The sequence below is a fragment of the Cheilinus undulatus genome, linkage group 16, assembly GCF_018320785.1.
Source record: "Cheilinus undulatus linkage group 16, ASM1832078v1, whole genome shotgun sequence".
In the NCBI taxonomy this organism is placed as follows: Eukaryota; Metazoa; Chordata; class Actinopteri; order Labriformes; family Labridae; genus Cheilinus; species Cheilinus undulatus.
In genome coordinates, this window is record NC_054880.1 from 2664757 (window position 1) to 2680229 (window position 15473).

The 15473-nt window shown below is 38.7% G+C and overlaps 2 protein-coding genes and 1 gene segment (V, D, J or C); 1 reads left to right on the plus strand and 2 right to left on the minus strand.

Moving 5' to 3' along the window:
• Positions 1 to 15473, plus strand: part of LOC121523649 — an 820099-nt gene that overhangs the window by 250465 nt on the left and 554161 nt on the right.
• The window catches only part of LOC121523651 (immunoglobulin kappa light chain-like), an 813481-nt gene that overhangs the window by 248709 nt on the left and 549299 nt on the right, over positions 1 to 15473 (minus strand). The window lies entirely within an intron of this gene.
• Positions 9814 to 14670, minus strand: LOC121523582 (gastrula zinc finger protein XlCGF57.1-like). The gene is made up of 2 exons (XM_041808517.1): positions 14545 to 14670; positions 9814 to 11843 (listed from the first exon to the last, which is right to left on the minus strand). The coding sequence occupies exons 1-2, from the start codon at positions 14567 to 14569 to the stop codon at positions 10393 to 10395; spliced, it is 1476 nt and encodes a 491-aa protein (XP_041664451.1). The 5' UTR covers positions 14570 to 14670; the 3' UTR covers positions 9814 to 10392.

Consider the following 15473-nt stretch of genomic DNA (forward strand, 5'->3'; position numbering starts at 1 on the left):
CTGAAGGGCCTGGAGGGTCAGGGTACCAAAGTATCATTTATTTTGAAAAGGCATTTGAACGTACGAAAATCAAGAAAACTGACAACTTCACTTGTTTTTCAATTTGTGTCCAGAATCAAAAAACTAGTGAAGTTGTCTGTTTTCTTGACTTCTGTACATTCAAATGCCCTTTCAAAATAAAAGATACTTTGGTACCCTGACCCTGGAGGAGACTGTGGTAAGTATTTCCTGTTTCTACAGCGGAGAAGAAGTCCCCATGAGGGGCTCAGTGATCATCCATGCATGCAAATAAAGACTCCATCGTGGAAAATTCCAGCTGTGTCTGCGTTTTTGTTGCATAACCCCCTACTTACATCTCTGACGGTTCCCCAGGGGGGCGCCACGCCGCGTCCCCCCTTCTCCATCAGCCATGCCTTGATCCAGGTACCAGCCACAGTGGGGTTTGAACCCCAGCATCCCCTGCAGAACTGGTCTAGTCCAGTCCTCTGTGCAACCGCTGCCATACCTTTCACACTACCATCTCTTCTCCTGGCGCATTTATCCTCTTTGTTCAGGATGTGGCTTTAAAATTCATTGAGACCAAGATGGGAGTTGAACCTGGAACCTCCAGACTCTGAGTCAGTCCACTATCTCTATAGGCTACAGAGCCAAACACGCAGCAGAGCCTCAGAGGAGCTTTTCCTTCTTTATTTGGACTATATTCTTGAAAACTTAAAGACATTGGTTAGATTTGAAAGGCCAACTCCTGTCCAGGTCTCCTGAAGTCTAGATTTGGACTCAGACTTTTAAAATAGATGAACCCATGGTAAGATTTGAACCTATAAACTCCTGATTCACAGTCAGTTGGCTTTTCCACTAATCCACTGAGACACATACCTGCTCATGTTTCTCAGAGGATCTGATCTCTGCTTTTGGGGACTGGACTTAAAAATGCACCAAGAATCAAACCCACGACCTTCCAACTCTATGGCAGTCCTCTTTACTCCTGAGTCAGCGATTTACACCAGCAGCTTCAAAAATCCACAGAAGATTTGAACCAACAACCTCATGACTCCAGAGCAGTTACCTGTCCAACTGAGCTAACACACAGGCTCAATCTAGCTGCAGTTTCTCTGAGACTTCACATCTGGAGTAGAACATCTCTATGATCCACAATCTTTGCTGCTGAAGACCGTTTTCACATCTTGAGTTGCACATCTCCATGAGTGATAATCTTTGCTGCTGAAGACCATTTTCATACTTGAGAGGAGATATAAATAATATAAAAGCACTGACAAAAATGATAAAACAAACTTGTACACATCTTGAGCTCTCTATTTGCTCCTCTGGTCGATCTTCATCACCGATGATTGGAAAATTCAGTTAATGCTTTTAGCCACTCGATCATTTTTCTCCTGTATAGTGAGCACACACACGAGGGAGAGGGAGTGAGGCTGCAAGCATGCAGGAGAGAGAGATAGAGAAACAGTGGCTGGGCCAAGCAGAACAGAAAGAGGAGCTGTGGAAATGACAATACAATGATTTGTTCATAATTTGGAGCTGCATTCAGAATTTTCAGGGTGCATGCCTCCTTCCCATTAGTTTTACTGCCAAAATAGTGGCAAGCTCTGGAAATATATGACAGGTATCACCCTCTGTTTCTGTGATAGTGTGAGTGTTGCAAAGCTCACATAACCCATGGGTGCAGCACGCCTTGTTGCTGGCATGCAACGGTTGCTATGTATCCACTTTCACGTAACACCTTGACATGCAAAGGGTTGCGAGGGCCCGTTATCGCTGCTTGCAGCTTTAATTTAAAATTCACGTTTGTATTGAAAATTTAATGATAATTGTACGAATTGATTTGGTCAATATGATGAAAATTGTTGCAATTTGATTAAAACGGTGGCAATTTTTTATCATCTGGATTGTTTTTCACTTATCATTTATCATTTAAAGCTAAAAAAAACCCCCATCATTTAAGCTAATGGGCCTCTAGAGGGAAAAGAACAAACAGTGATATAAAAAAATAATGTGATGTAAATAGATGCAATCTGGATGATTGAACATCAACAATGCATGTGAATGTAATTATTTAGTGATGAAAATGTGAAATAAACATAGAAGTGATGATACAGTCATTTACACCACTTATTATTAATCATAACGTTTTTGGTTTTTTTTTACATGTCATATAAATTTATAAAAATGAAGTTAATGCACAGTTGGTTGGAAATTGATCAATTGGCATTTAAAGTGGAAGTTAATGTTCAAAAAGGTACGTATAGGTAGAGTGAAAAGATTTCAGTAAAAACCTGATTGAAGGCGAATGTCTCACTTAGTCCTTTAATTTGGAAGACAGGACATGATAAATGCAGACATATTTTCATTTCCCCTTTTAAATCCTGGAGAAAGGATTCTTCTGAAAAGCTCAAAAAAGCTCATAAAAAGGATTTATTCTATCTCAGTGCTGAGGGCAATAGAACTTTTGTAGTCAGACATTAAATTCTCCACATTTTTAGCTGCAACTGATGGAGAAAACATGAGTAAATATGTCAGGTAGCTTGATCAAAGATATCTAAGGGTAGAAAAATGTAAAAACTCTCCATGAACAGAGCACAGTTCTTAATAAGAAAAATATTTAGATGTGGTCAAATCCAGAACCTAACCAAACTTGCACAGACTACAGCTGGGGCAGAAGAACCAAATGTGTCCTCATGCTCTCCTTTTTTAAGAATCATACAGACTTGAGACCTTAAAACACTTATTTTTGAAGTAGCAACTTATTAACTCTATGTCAGATTGCTAGAGTTGACTCATTTATTTGAAACTCTCACTCTGGATACAACCTTCTGTTTTATTGGTTGCTATTAGTCTTCTTTTTCAGGCGACAATTTCTGCTACTAGTCTAATAATACTCAAGATTTAATAATAACATACATTTCTAAGGAATAGGCTGTAGCAGTAGGTGGCAAAGCCATCAAAATACATTCAAAGGAAGTTATCAGTCTTTTTGCATGTATAAAGCAACTTTATTAAAAAAATGTGTTTAAAGATACAACTCTAATATGTTTACAGGGATTTTAAACATTTAGCAAAAAGAAAAAAAAAACCTGATGAAAGCATTGGAAATGGCAACAGGCAGCAGCTGCACAACTCTAAGTGACAGACTTATTTAAAGAGACAGGGCTTTAAAAAGAAGTCCAGCTGATCCTGGATGAACCACCCAGTTTTCAAAGAATTACTGCTGCTTCTATCTGGCCACAGACATGTCCTTGTAGTATCTATGATAAACAGGTGAAAAATTATTCTACCCTAAATGCACTTGGCCTTTTTGAATAGCTCAATGTACTATCTGTTTTTCAGTGTTATTTATTTACATCCTTTTCCTTTGTTAACTTTCATTGTAATTATGTCAATGTGCCAAATGTATTAATTAATTCCCATTGTATCTACATTGGTCCCTGTTGAACTGCTATATGTGGAGTAAAGGGATATTAAAGATATTCTTGATCTACTGTATGAGGGCTCTGTATGGGAGACATGAAATATGTTAAGCCTGTTTAAATACATTTTAAAACAATTAAAGCCTGTGAGACCAAAGAGAGCAATAAAGGTTGAACATATTATCAATCTGTCATTCTTTGTATAGTGCCAACTCTCAGCAAAGATTATCTCAAGACACTTTACAGAAAGGAGGGTCAACACAGTACTTGTTGTATTATTTACAAAGATCAAATATGACGAGTTAACTAAGCAACATGTACCAATGCCAGCTAAAGAAGGAAAAAGGTGAAAAACAACAACAGCTTCCTCTTAACTGGATGGATGAGATGATGCACAGCTTTTCAATGATTTACACTACTCTCGCCAACACACTTATGCTTTTTTAGATTCCATAACTGCGTGAGTCCTTTATCACAAACACCACAACTGAATCATTTCATCATTTCTCATTTGTGTTGAAGAAAGAGTCTCTATTTGTGTTATCACTTCTTGCAAATGTTTTATGACAAAGCAAGCAACTGAATTGCTTCTCCTCTGTGTGGAGAGTCAAGTGTTCTTTCAGATTTCTTTGAAAACAAAATATATATAACAAACTCAACAGCTAAATTGTTTCTCACCTGCGTGGGCAGTCAAGTGTCCATTCAGATGTACCTGTTGAGAAAATCTTTTACCACAAACTGAACAACTAAATGGTTTCTCCCCTGTGTGGACTCTCATGTGTGGCACTAACATATTTTTAAATCGAAACATTTTATTACATACTGAACAATGAAATGGTTTCTCACCTGAGTGACCTTTCATGTGCAACACCAACCCACCTCTAACTCGAAAACTTTTGTTACAAACTGAACAACTAAATGGTTTCACCCCTGTGTGGACAGTCATGTGTTCCTTTAGATGCCCTTTTCTTTTAAAGTTTTTATGACAAACTGAACAACTAAATGGCTTCTGTGCTGTGTGGATCGTTGAGTGTTCCTTTAGATATCTTTCTTGAGAATATTTCTTATCACAAAATGAACAGCTAAATGGTTTCTCCTCTGTATGGACAGCTAAATGTTTCTTCAGAATTCCTTGCTGGGAAAAACTTTTATGACAAACTGAACAACTAAATGGTTTCTCCCCTGTGTGGACTCTCATGTGCCTCATCAACACATGTTTAAATTGGAAACTTGTTGTACAAACTGAGCAATGAAATGGTTTCTCTCCAGTGTGGACCAAAGCGTGTCTTTTGAGACATTTAATTTGTGAAAATCGTTTACAACAAACTGAACAACTAACTGGTTTCTCTCCTGAGTGGGTTCCTTTGTGTTTCTGCACTTGTTTCTTCTTTCCAAGATTTGAGGTGCTTACTGATGTAATTCCAGTGTCACATTTCATATTACTCAATGCTATGTCTTTGTCTTGCAGAGGGCTTAAACCTTCTTGAGGTTTATCACTCTCCTCCCATTCAGCACTGTCATCAGTCTCAGATCCAGAAAGATCTGAAGTCTTGTCAGGAGTAGACTGCTGTAAATTACTGTCTGGATTTAAGCCCCTGTCTGCTTCTGATCCTTCACAATCCCCTCCACCAGAGTCTGTTTTCAGATGCTCTCTGTCTCTGTTCTCTTTATGTTGGCCTTCATCAAGCTTTGAAGACTGTGGTTCCTCTCCATCCTCTTCATCACTCTTCACTGAGACAAGATGGAATGTGAACACATCAATACCAGCTTCCTCTGATCCTTGAAGCTGCTCTCTCTCCTGACTGATCCTCAGTTCCTCCTGTTCCTCTTTAATGTGCGCTGGTTCTGGTAGCTCCCCCTGCTTCAGACTGGAGCTCCACTCCTGCTGCTCTGGGAGAATCTCTTCTTTGATCACAACCCACCGCTGGACATCTGTGGAGAAAAATCAAGCATAAAACTTTCTGAACTTTCTGAATAATGTAATTTTCTATTCACAGTAAATCATGGATGTGTTGCTTACTGTCTTGTTGGGATGTGTTGCACATTTTATAAATTTGTAGGTGTCTGGAAGTCATTCCAAAAGAAATGTTTTGCATGTGGTATGGTGGGCATGTTTAATAGTTCATGACATAGAAATATCTATTAAGAATTTCAGAGACATCAGAGGACCCTGTTGTGAAGTTAATAAAGCCATGTGCTATATCATCCAGAGAGTCCAGAGTTGCTCATTGCAAACCTTAAGATTTCTCTTTTTGTGTGTGTGTGTGTATGTGAGTTTGTTTGTTTGTTTGTTTTTGTTTGCAGGGCAGTGATTACTTACTCCCAGCTCAAAATCTCCACTTTCCACGGTCAACATTATTTGAAAACACAAGGTCAACCAAGGTTGATTTTGAACTGTCTTTTAAAGAGGTAGTGGACATTTCAACATTTTTTTCAGCTGTACACTGAAGTATCTGACTGAACTATGATAAAACACATAATTGCTGGTTATTTCTGACATTTGCATCAAACTGATAAAAATTTGCATTCTATGGCTTTAATTAGCTCAAACAAACATCTTGTTTGAAAAAAATATTTTCTGAAAAGGCTCAGCTTATGTGATGCAAACTTTATATAAAAGGTAGAATGTTACCACCTCTAACCAACTTCGCCATTCAGAGACCACTGCCATCCTCTCCTGTACCTGCACTGCCTCGGCTCCAGCTTTAGTAATGTCAGTGCTGGAGCCAACCTCTAGAAAATAGGTAGTTCCCAGGACCACGCTGGTCCACCACCACACTACAGCCTGCATCAGGGGACTCTGGAGGGGAAACATCCCCCACCTTTTTCCCTCCCTCCTCTCAATACCCATTTATTGTGCATTTTTTAAATTGCTGAAGTGGGCGGAGTTAGCTCTAAGCTGGGGGTTTACTTACATTTAAATTAGGTCTAGTGGGCTCAGTTATGAATGGAGTTAAATGCAGCCCTGTTTCACATAAAACTAAATGTCAGGATCAGTTTGTAAAACTAAAACATCAACAAAATCAGATTTATGGATTAGACTCCTAATATTAAATCATTCATTCCATTTTTGCCTTCAAATGTGTATGGGTCAAGTGGGGGTCTAGGGAAAGGATTAGGAGCAGCAGTATTAGGCTATATGGATTATTAGGCTATATATCAGTCTTTTTCTGATTAAAAGGGATTTTGTCAGGCAAGAAGTTCTGCTGATTTTTTACTTAATCTCCAGTGTACTCTTTTAAAATCAGTTGTATGTGTAAATAACTAAGGCTGGCCATCACGGTTACTCAAGGGTGAGTTGGATTTTCAGCAAGACCTCATGATGCAATGCCTCCTTCAGGCTTCCCCTGCAGGCCACGAGATGACAGTTTAGCTATTCCCCAGCTCTCTGTCTACCTCTACCCTTGCCCACCTTTTACCTGACCTGGCAAACTTGTGTTGAACCCTCTTCAGGAGAGAGCAAGATCTTTGCCAAAAAAAAAAGGCTGTCCAACTATCTGATTTGCATGAAAAAGTTTGAGGCACCCGGGACTGTTCCTGCCTGATTGAGGGCCAATAAAGATCTTTCTCGGAGTAATTCACATCTCCAGCACTAATTAGATTCTTCTGTTACCGTTAGTAAAGTCCCCTCTAAATGTCAAAATTAGTGAGTTTCTCCATCTAATACAGCACCACTATTCCCTTATTACAAGTATTTAGTCGCTCATTTAAGTTACAACTATTTACACATTAATTCCTTATTCAATGCACCATTCACTGTTATTTTTTTAATGTCTATTCCATACCAGTCCCGTTTTCACATCTTTGCCACATTATCCCTCAATATCCAGATCACTATTAAAAATCTGTCTCTGTGCTGTATTGAGTGCAAAATACCCCAGAGAATTTATTTACATATATTTATTTAAGATGTGTGATTGATTAATCTATTTGACTTTATATATTTTATTTGCCCTAGAAGGTTGTGACCCAAGGATATCTAACTTTATATGTGTTTATGCTACACTCACATAAAGTGCACTCACTGGCCACTTTATTAGGTACACCTATTCAATTGCTTGTTAACACAAATAGCTAATCAGCCAAATACATGACAGCAACTCAGTGCACTCTTGGTGGCAACAACTGCAAACAAGAATTTGTAACTAGTAAAAAGTCTACACTGGGGTTTTTTAAAGGGCTTTTCTTTGCATTTGAATTCATAGATTTTATAATTGCTAGACCCTAGGCCTGATACACCCCTCTGCCTCTTATGCCGTTTCCTGGCTGCCTTGCTCAGAGCTTGTACATGAAGCCTAAGATCTTTGAACAGGTGAGAAGGTGAGCCTACCACAGAGCCTCATGCACCAACTTCTAACAGGTAGATGCTTGAACTATCCATGTTCCCTGCAGGCTCCTATGGCGCCGTGAGCTCAATAAGCAGAGCTGATCTCTTTACTGGGTCCCACAGCACCATATCTGCTGTGGGGCTGCAAATCTCAGCTGCCTTCCCAGGAATCCACTTGACCACTGGTGGCAGGAGTCTGGGTACTGGTTTTGCTTTGATGGGCTTTGCAGTTTCCTCTTGCTTAAGGAAGCAGACTTTTGGTGGTTCTCTGGTTGGTTTCCCTGGCGGTCTTTTTTTCTCTCCACCAGCTCTGCCAGCTATCTTAGCACCTGATCGTGCCTCCACCTGTACCGGCCCTGTTTCAGTGCAGTCCTGCAGCCTGTTGCAATGTGCTGGAGGAAGGTATTGGTAGTCCTGCAGAGGTAACAAGACTGGTCTGTGCCCAGTCACTGATGGAGTTTTCAGGAACAGGGCGGGGTGTCATTTGCTGCCATGATAAGAAGGCTGAGCCGGGCTTGTGGCATCCTCCAGGAATCTGTCCAGCTGATTTCCTGGGCTGGAATGCCCTCCCATGTGATCCAGCACCTACTCAGCCTGCGCCACTGCCTACACGATGATAAGGTCCTCTTTCTTGCAGGCTTCACAATTTGGGTGCATCTCTCCACCCCCTCTGAGGCCTGCTGTTTTGTTGTTTTAATTCATCACCATCATTCATTACCACTACAGGGTGTACATGAACGCCCTGCTCAGGGTCTTTCCAAAGCATCTCAATCAGATTTAAGTTCAGACTTTGACCTCAAAACCTTCATGATGATTATTTTAGCCATTCAGCAGTCACTGTGTTTCAGAGACTGTGTGATTCCAGTTGACAAGGTCATATTATTATCAGAGCCAACTGCGGCTAACACTGTGCTGCGTAGACGCTGCGTAGCTAAAGGCTTAGCTACATGAAGCATTTACAACAAAACAGGTTTATAGAAGAAAATAGAACACGAACCTGAAAGTTCCCGAAACCCGGACATTTTATAAACATCCAAGAGTCACAGAAGGAACAGAGTCAACACTGATCATGTTTCGAGAATTAATCTGCTCATACATGACGCTGAAACATCCGAACATGCTTCTTCTTCTTCTTTTATCCGAACATGCTAACGATACTCGGTGGGGAAAAGAGCTGTCATGACCCGGAAACAAAAAACATCACTTCCCGTACACTCATGTGGCCTTCAAAGTAAAAGCAAAGTTTCAAATGCTCTGCTAGATAAATGGTGATAGTAAAAAAAAAATTGTATGATAAAACTGGATATCGTACTACGACAATAAACACATGTGAACTGAAAAAAATGAAGCAATTAAACTATATTTGAATTAAAAATGAAGTGATAATTTTACAGATCAATTTTATTATATTGAAGTTGATCTAATGAAAATTATTGCAATTTGAGGAAAATTGTGGCAAATTTTATCATTCTAACTGCTTTTCATTAATTATATATTATCAAAAGTGCAAACATTTTAATTTATCATTGAAGAAAATGAGCCTCATCGGTGAAAATAACAAAAAGAGATATAGGTGATGTAAATGTTTGTGATTTGGATGATGAAATATCAACGGTGCACATGAATACAAATATTTAGTGATAAAAATGTGAAGTGAAACCAAAAGTCATAATACAGTAATTTAATAATTAATTTCTCTCATTTACAGCATGAATTTTATTACATTTCATAGAAATTTATAAAAATGAAGTTAATGCACCGTTGGTTGAAACTTGATAACCTGGCGCTTAAAGCTTAAAATTATAATCAAAATATTATAGAACAAAGATTTCATTAAAAACCCGACTAAAAGCTAATATTGGATGATGTCCTTTAGTTTGGAAGACAAGACATAAAAATGCAGATGTCTTTCCATTTCTCCTTTTAATTACTGGATCAAAGAGTCTTCTTAAAAAATTGTAAAAACTAAAAAAAAAAAAAAAAAAAAAAAAAAAATGAATTTCATCTCATTGCTGGAAGAAACTCTTTAGTCAGACATTGTATTCACAAAATGTTGCAGTTGTAATTGATGGAGAACATGGGTAAATCTGTCAGGTAGCTTGACCAAGCATATCCAGGTGCAGAAAAATGTAAAAACTCCCTGTAAACAGAGCACAGTTCTTGATGAAAAAAAAAAGAAATCAGATGTGGACAATCCAGAACCAAGCCAAACCAGTATGGTCTACAGCTGGGGCAGAAGGACTAAATGTGTCTCCATTTACCTGAGCCCCTCAAACACTTTATGAGGTAACAACTGTGTCTGATTGCTATTCTTGCCCCTAATTATTCATATATGATCATTCTGGATGCAGCAGAATGTTTAATTAGCAAAGTGCTACTAGTCTAAAAAATGTTCAGTTAGTCAGTAGCAGTTTGTGGCAAATTGTGTGGGGTACTGTGTACAGCAACCATTTGACACTACAGAGAAGCAGGTCTAGATCAGACTTTTGTTATATTTTCACAAAAGCCCTGCATTCATCAACTGGGAGGAGAGAAATAAGCAACATGTCTCAAAGTTTTGAAATATAAATAAATAAATAGTCAGGAAATTGATGGAAACATCAGCTTCATATTAGCTGGGCAGACGAGATGAAGATCATTTTATTTGGGATTTCCACTGCTCTCACCAGCACACTTGTGCCTTTTGAAATTCCATTGCTTTGTGAATTTTTCATCACAAACACTGCAACTAAATGGTTTCTCCTCTGTGTGAATAAAAGAGTGTCTCCTTGCATTTCCGCGTCTTGCAAATTTTTTACAACAAATTGAGCAACTAAATGGTTTCTCCCCTGTGTGGACAGTCAAGTGCTCCTTCAAACTTCCTTGACGGGAAAATCTTTTCTGACAGACTGAACAACTAAACGGTTTCTCGCCTGTGTGAACAGTTAAGTGTTTCTTCAGGTTTCTTTCATAAAAAAATGTACTGTGACAAACTGAGCAGCTAAATTTCTTCTCTCCTGCATGGACAGTCAAGTGATCTTTCAGATATGACTTTTTGTAAAATCTTTTGCGACAAATTGAACAACTAAACGGTTTCTCCCCTGTGTGGGCTGTCAAGTGGTACTTTAAACTTCCTTGATGGGAAAATCTTTTATGACAGACTGAACAACTAAATGGTTTCTCCCCCGTGTGGACAGTCAAGTGCTCCTTCAGATGTCCCTTTAAGGAAAATCTTTTACTACAAACTGAACAACTAAATGGCTTCTCTCCTGTGTGGACATTTATATGCAGCTTCAGACTTCCTTTGGTAGAAAACTTTTTACCACAAACTGAACAACTAAATGCTTTCTCCCCCGTGTGGACAATCGAGTGGTACTTCAAACTTCCTTGCTGAGAAAATCTTTTATGACAAACTGAGCAACTAAATGGTTTCTCCCCTGTGTGGACTCTCATGTGTATCACCAACATTTGTTTCAATCGAAAACCTCTCTTACATACTGAACAACTAAATGGTTTTGTTCCTCTATGGATTCCTTTGTGTTTCTGCACGTGTTTCTGCTGTCCAATGCTGGAAACACATTCAGGGGAGCTGACTGATGTAATTCCAGTGTTACATTTCATGTCACTTACAGCTGTGCATTTGTTTTGCAGAGGCTCTAAACCTTCTTGAGGTTCATCACTCTCCTCCCAATCAGCACTGTCATCAGTCTCTGATCCAGAGAGGTCTGAAGTCTTGTCAGGAGTAACTTGCTTTAAATAAGTGCCTGGGTGAAAATCTCCATCTGGTCCTGATCCTCCACTGTCCTCTTTATCAGATTCTGTTTTTAAATGCTCCGTGTCTCTGTTTTCTTTACGTTGGTCTTCATCAAGCCTTGAAGACTGTGCTTCCTCTCCATCCTCTTCATCACTTTTCACTGAGACAGAAGTGAATTTGAACACAGAATCTGCCTCCTCTGATCCTTGAAGCATCTCTCTCTCCTGACTGATCCACAGTTCCTCCTGTTCCTCTTTAATGTCTGCTGGTTCTGGTGGCTCCTCTTTGTTTGGACTGGAGCTCCTCTGATGTGGCTCAGGGAGAACCTCTTCCTTTATTGCCATCAACTGCTGGACATCTGTGGAGAAAAAATAAACGCACAACTTTCTGAATAATGCAGTTTTCTATCCACAGGAAATCATGGATGGCTCTGCTTTCTGCATTGTTGAGATGCAATGCATTTTTTTTGTAAATCTGTAGATGTTTAGAAAGTCATTTTATTTATTGTCACATTCACATGCATTGTAAAAGGGCTTCAAGTTGTCCCAGTTCTGGGTTCCTACTATTGTGGCAGACATTTCATTGATATCTTTAATGATAATATAGCTGTTTTTTGATACAGGAATTGCACTGCACAGAAATGTGATCCTCTCTGTAGACACCTCATTTAAAATATGTGCATTACATTTCAAAAGGAAGCATATTTGCAGACTAGCAGCTTTTCTGAACATGACCGAGTTAAGATCAAGAAGAAAATCTTCATCACAAACAGCTCTTTCCATATATCAAGAAAAAAGTGATGTCTGTTCAGGTGTCAGAACATTCAATTCAGAAAAAAACAGCTCTTAAAATACTCCTAGCGTTTACTTTAGTCTTTTGTCACTGTCACATATTTCAGAATAATGGACTGTTTTCTGTGGTACATTGTTCTAAATAGGCCTCTGATGAGTTCATTGACCTCAGACACATCTGACCAGTGCACTAACAACTTTGACACTCTTATAAAGAAAATAATAAACTGTTTTAAATGATCTTTACTACAAATCATTTATGTAAAATGCGTAATTTTCAGTATCATTAAATATCAGTGACTGTGAAAAAATCTGCTATCCCAGTTGACACTATGAAGTAAAACAAAATATTGACTGATGCAGGTGTAAAAATCACTGCTTGAAATAACACCATGAATCAGCTTAATGTTTACTACAATCATGGGTGATTTCTGACCCTTTTCACGTGTGCTGGACCCCTAAAGCACCCCTAAATTTCATCTCAGCACCTCTAAAACAATATCAGGGGTGCTGCTCCACCCAAATTTGTAAACCTTACATTTCTTTATATCTCAATTTTAATTTTCTATGTATCATTTTGAATAAAGTAGTAGTGTATGAGAGTATGACCATATCCAGAGGGGTGGCAGCAATCACCTCAGGGTGTCTGGTCAGGACACTATTTCCAGTGCACAGGTGTGGGTGTAAAAGAAGGAGATGCAGTCCAAGCTTATGTTCAAATGGTTTAGTTGCAACGATGCATGAATATACAGCCTTTACTTTATCTTGAAGGTTTACACATTTGTATGAGTTCTTGAATTTGCCTGAGTATGTGTGGTTCTATAACAAAATATAAAGGAGAAATAAAGTAGAAATTAGAAACTAAAGTAGCAATAACTAGGGTACAACGACCTCATAGGAATTCACATTGCTTAGCTTAGCTTAAATGTAGCAACTAGCGTGAACACCAAACAATAAATAAACTATGCATCACATGCCATTGTCATTTAGCTCACTAAACACACCTGCAGCACATAAAGCAATCACACCAGAAACTGAAACAATCTTTGCACAAACAACTGAATAAATGCTGCATAGCCACTCCAATAAGCTATGTTAGAGTTAACTGGCTCAAATTGCTAACAGTTAGCACCATTAACAAGGTGGAAACATATCCGGTACATTCAATGTAAGTATGAAAATCTACCAGTAACAGTTACATTGTAAACACAGAAACATGCATAAATGTAAACTCACTTGTCTCACGGATGCACACACAACAATAAAGTCCGTCAAAACTTCCCTAATCCTCTCAAGCAACTCCGGTCTCCTCTGGGCTCCTCTCCTTCACTCTCTCTCACTCACCATATGCTACGAGGATGCTACCAAAACATAGTTTGTATCATACGGAACGACAAGAGAAACCACAATTTTGATTTAGTGTCGCTCTTTGTGAGGTTCCATAGAGAAATCTACTTATTCTGGGTTCAACAGATCAGGTAGTAATAAGGCCAGGGTGTGGCTGTGAAATTGAACTCTACCTTCAAAACATGTGGTTCATCCTAACTAGTTCATGATTTAACAAGGGGTTGGGATTACTTTTTCCCATGGGTCCAGGTAGGTTTGGATGGCTTTGGCAACAGACAGCTAACAGTCAACATCTTATTGGTATTTTTGTGGCGTTTGTTGACATTTTGGGTTAAACTCAGACCTCTTTGTTAAAGTATTTTTTCAACAACTAAAACTTAAAATACCACTTAATCACATCGCGTGGCATGATTTCCCTTTTTGGGAAAAATGTTTGACTTTGAAACTGAAAGACAAAAACAACAGTTGGTCTTATAAACCTTACAGGGGTGATTCGAATCACTTGTTGTTAATTTGAATTAAGTTTAAAGTTTTTGACATATGTTTGGGACAGAAAAAATAGGGTATTTTACATGTTTGGTAAGAAATTGTGAAAAACGTGGCGCAAAGTGCATCAACACACAGCAACATTTTCTGTACAGCACAAACCCATCACGGGTTGTTTTTATACATATACTATTTTTAAGTATGTGTAAAGCTCGAACAAAAATTTTCACTCATAACATGACGTTTAATTAGACATTTTACAAAATGAAACACTAGTTAGTTAGTATAGACTTTTTTAAATCCAGTAAACAAAGTTATATTGTTATCAGGAGCTAGCTGCGGCTAACACCGTGCTGTGTGTTAGCGTTAGCAAAAGGCTATGCTACATGAAGCTTTTACAGTAAACAAGTTTATAAGAGAAGAAAGAAAACAAACCTGAACAATTCTGATACCCGGACATTTTAAAAACATCCAAGAGTCAAAGAAGGAACAGCAAGGTAATTTTGAACACGATTTCTTTTCTGCTAGAGAACCCTAGATCATCCGATCAGGAGAACGATGCTCGGCAGGACTGAGCCTTCAGGACCCGGAAACAAAAACACCACTTCCTGTATACTCATTTTGTATTCACATTAAAGGCGCAGCTTCAAATGTCTTGTACTGATTACACTTTTAATTTAGAACCAAGATGACCTGATCCAACTGACATTCTTATCAGGATGCCCAACAGAGAAACAAAGGCAGAGTCTCTCAGAAGCAACAATATGCTGAAGGTCACCCATTGGCAAAAAAGAAAAAGAAAAGAAAAGAGTCTAAAAATTGTGGGACTATTTTAAAAAAAATGTTTAAACGTTGACTCTGAATACCCCATCATCTACAGAATCTTATTTCATCTAAAGATTTAAAGAATTTGGAGAAAGTTCTGTGTGAAAGGGACAAGGCCAATTGTTAAAACTGGATGCTGGTGATCTAGGGGCCCTAAGGGGCCACTGCCTTCAAATAGGCATGATTCTGCACTATTACTGTCCCTTCACCATGCTATCCATGGATGTACCATGCAAAGAACAAGCTGTAGAAAGGCCCCCGTCTTCTCTGGGCTAAAGCTCGCTTTAAATGGAGTGAGGCGAAATGGAAAACTGTTCTGTGGCCAGATGTATCAAAATTTGAACTTGTTTTTTTTTTTTTTTTTTTCTTTTAAACCGCAGATGCTGTGTCCTGCAGACTAAAGAGGAAAGGGACCATCCTGCTTGTTATCAGGGCACAGTTCAAAAGCCTGCCACTCTGATGGTATGGGGTTGCATTAGTGCCTGTGGCATGGCCAGCTTACACATGAAAGGCATTGTCAATGCTGATAATGATATAGA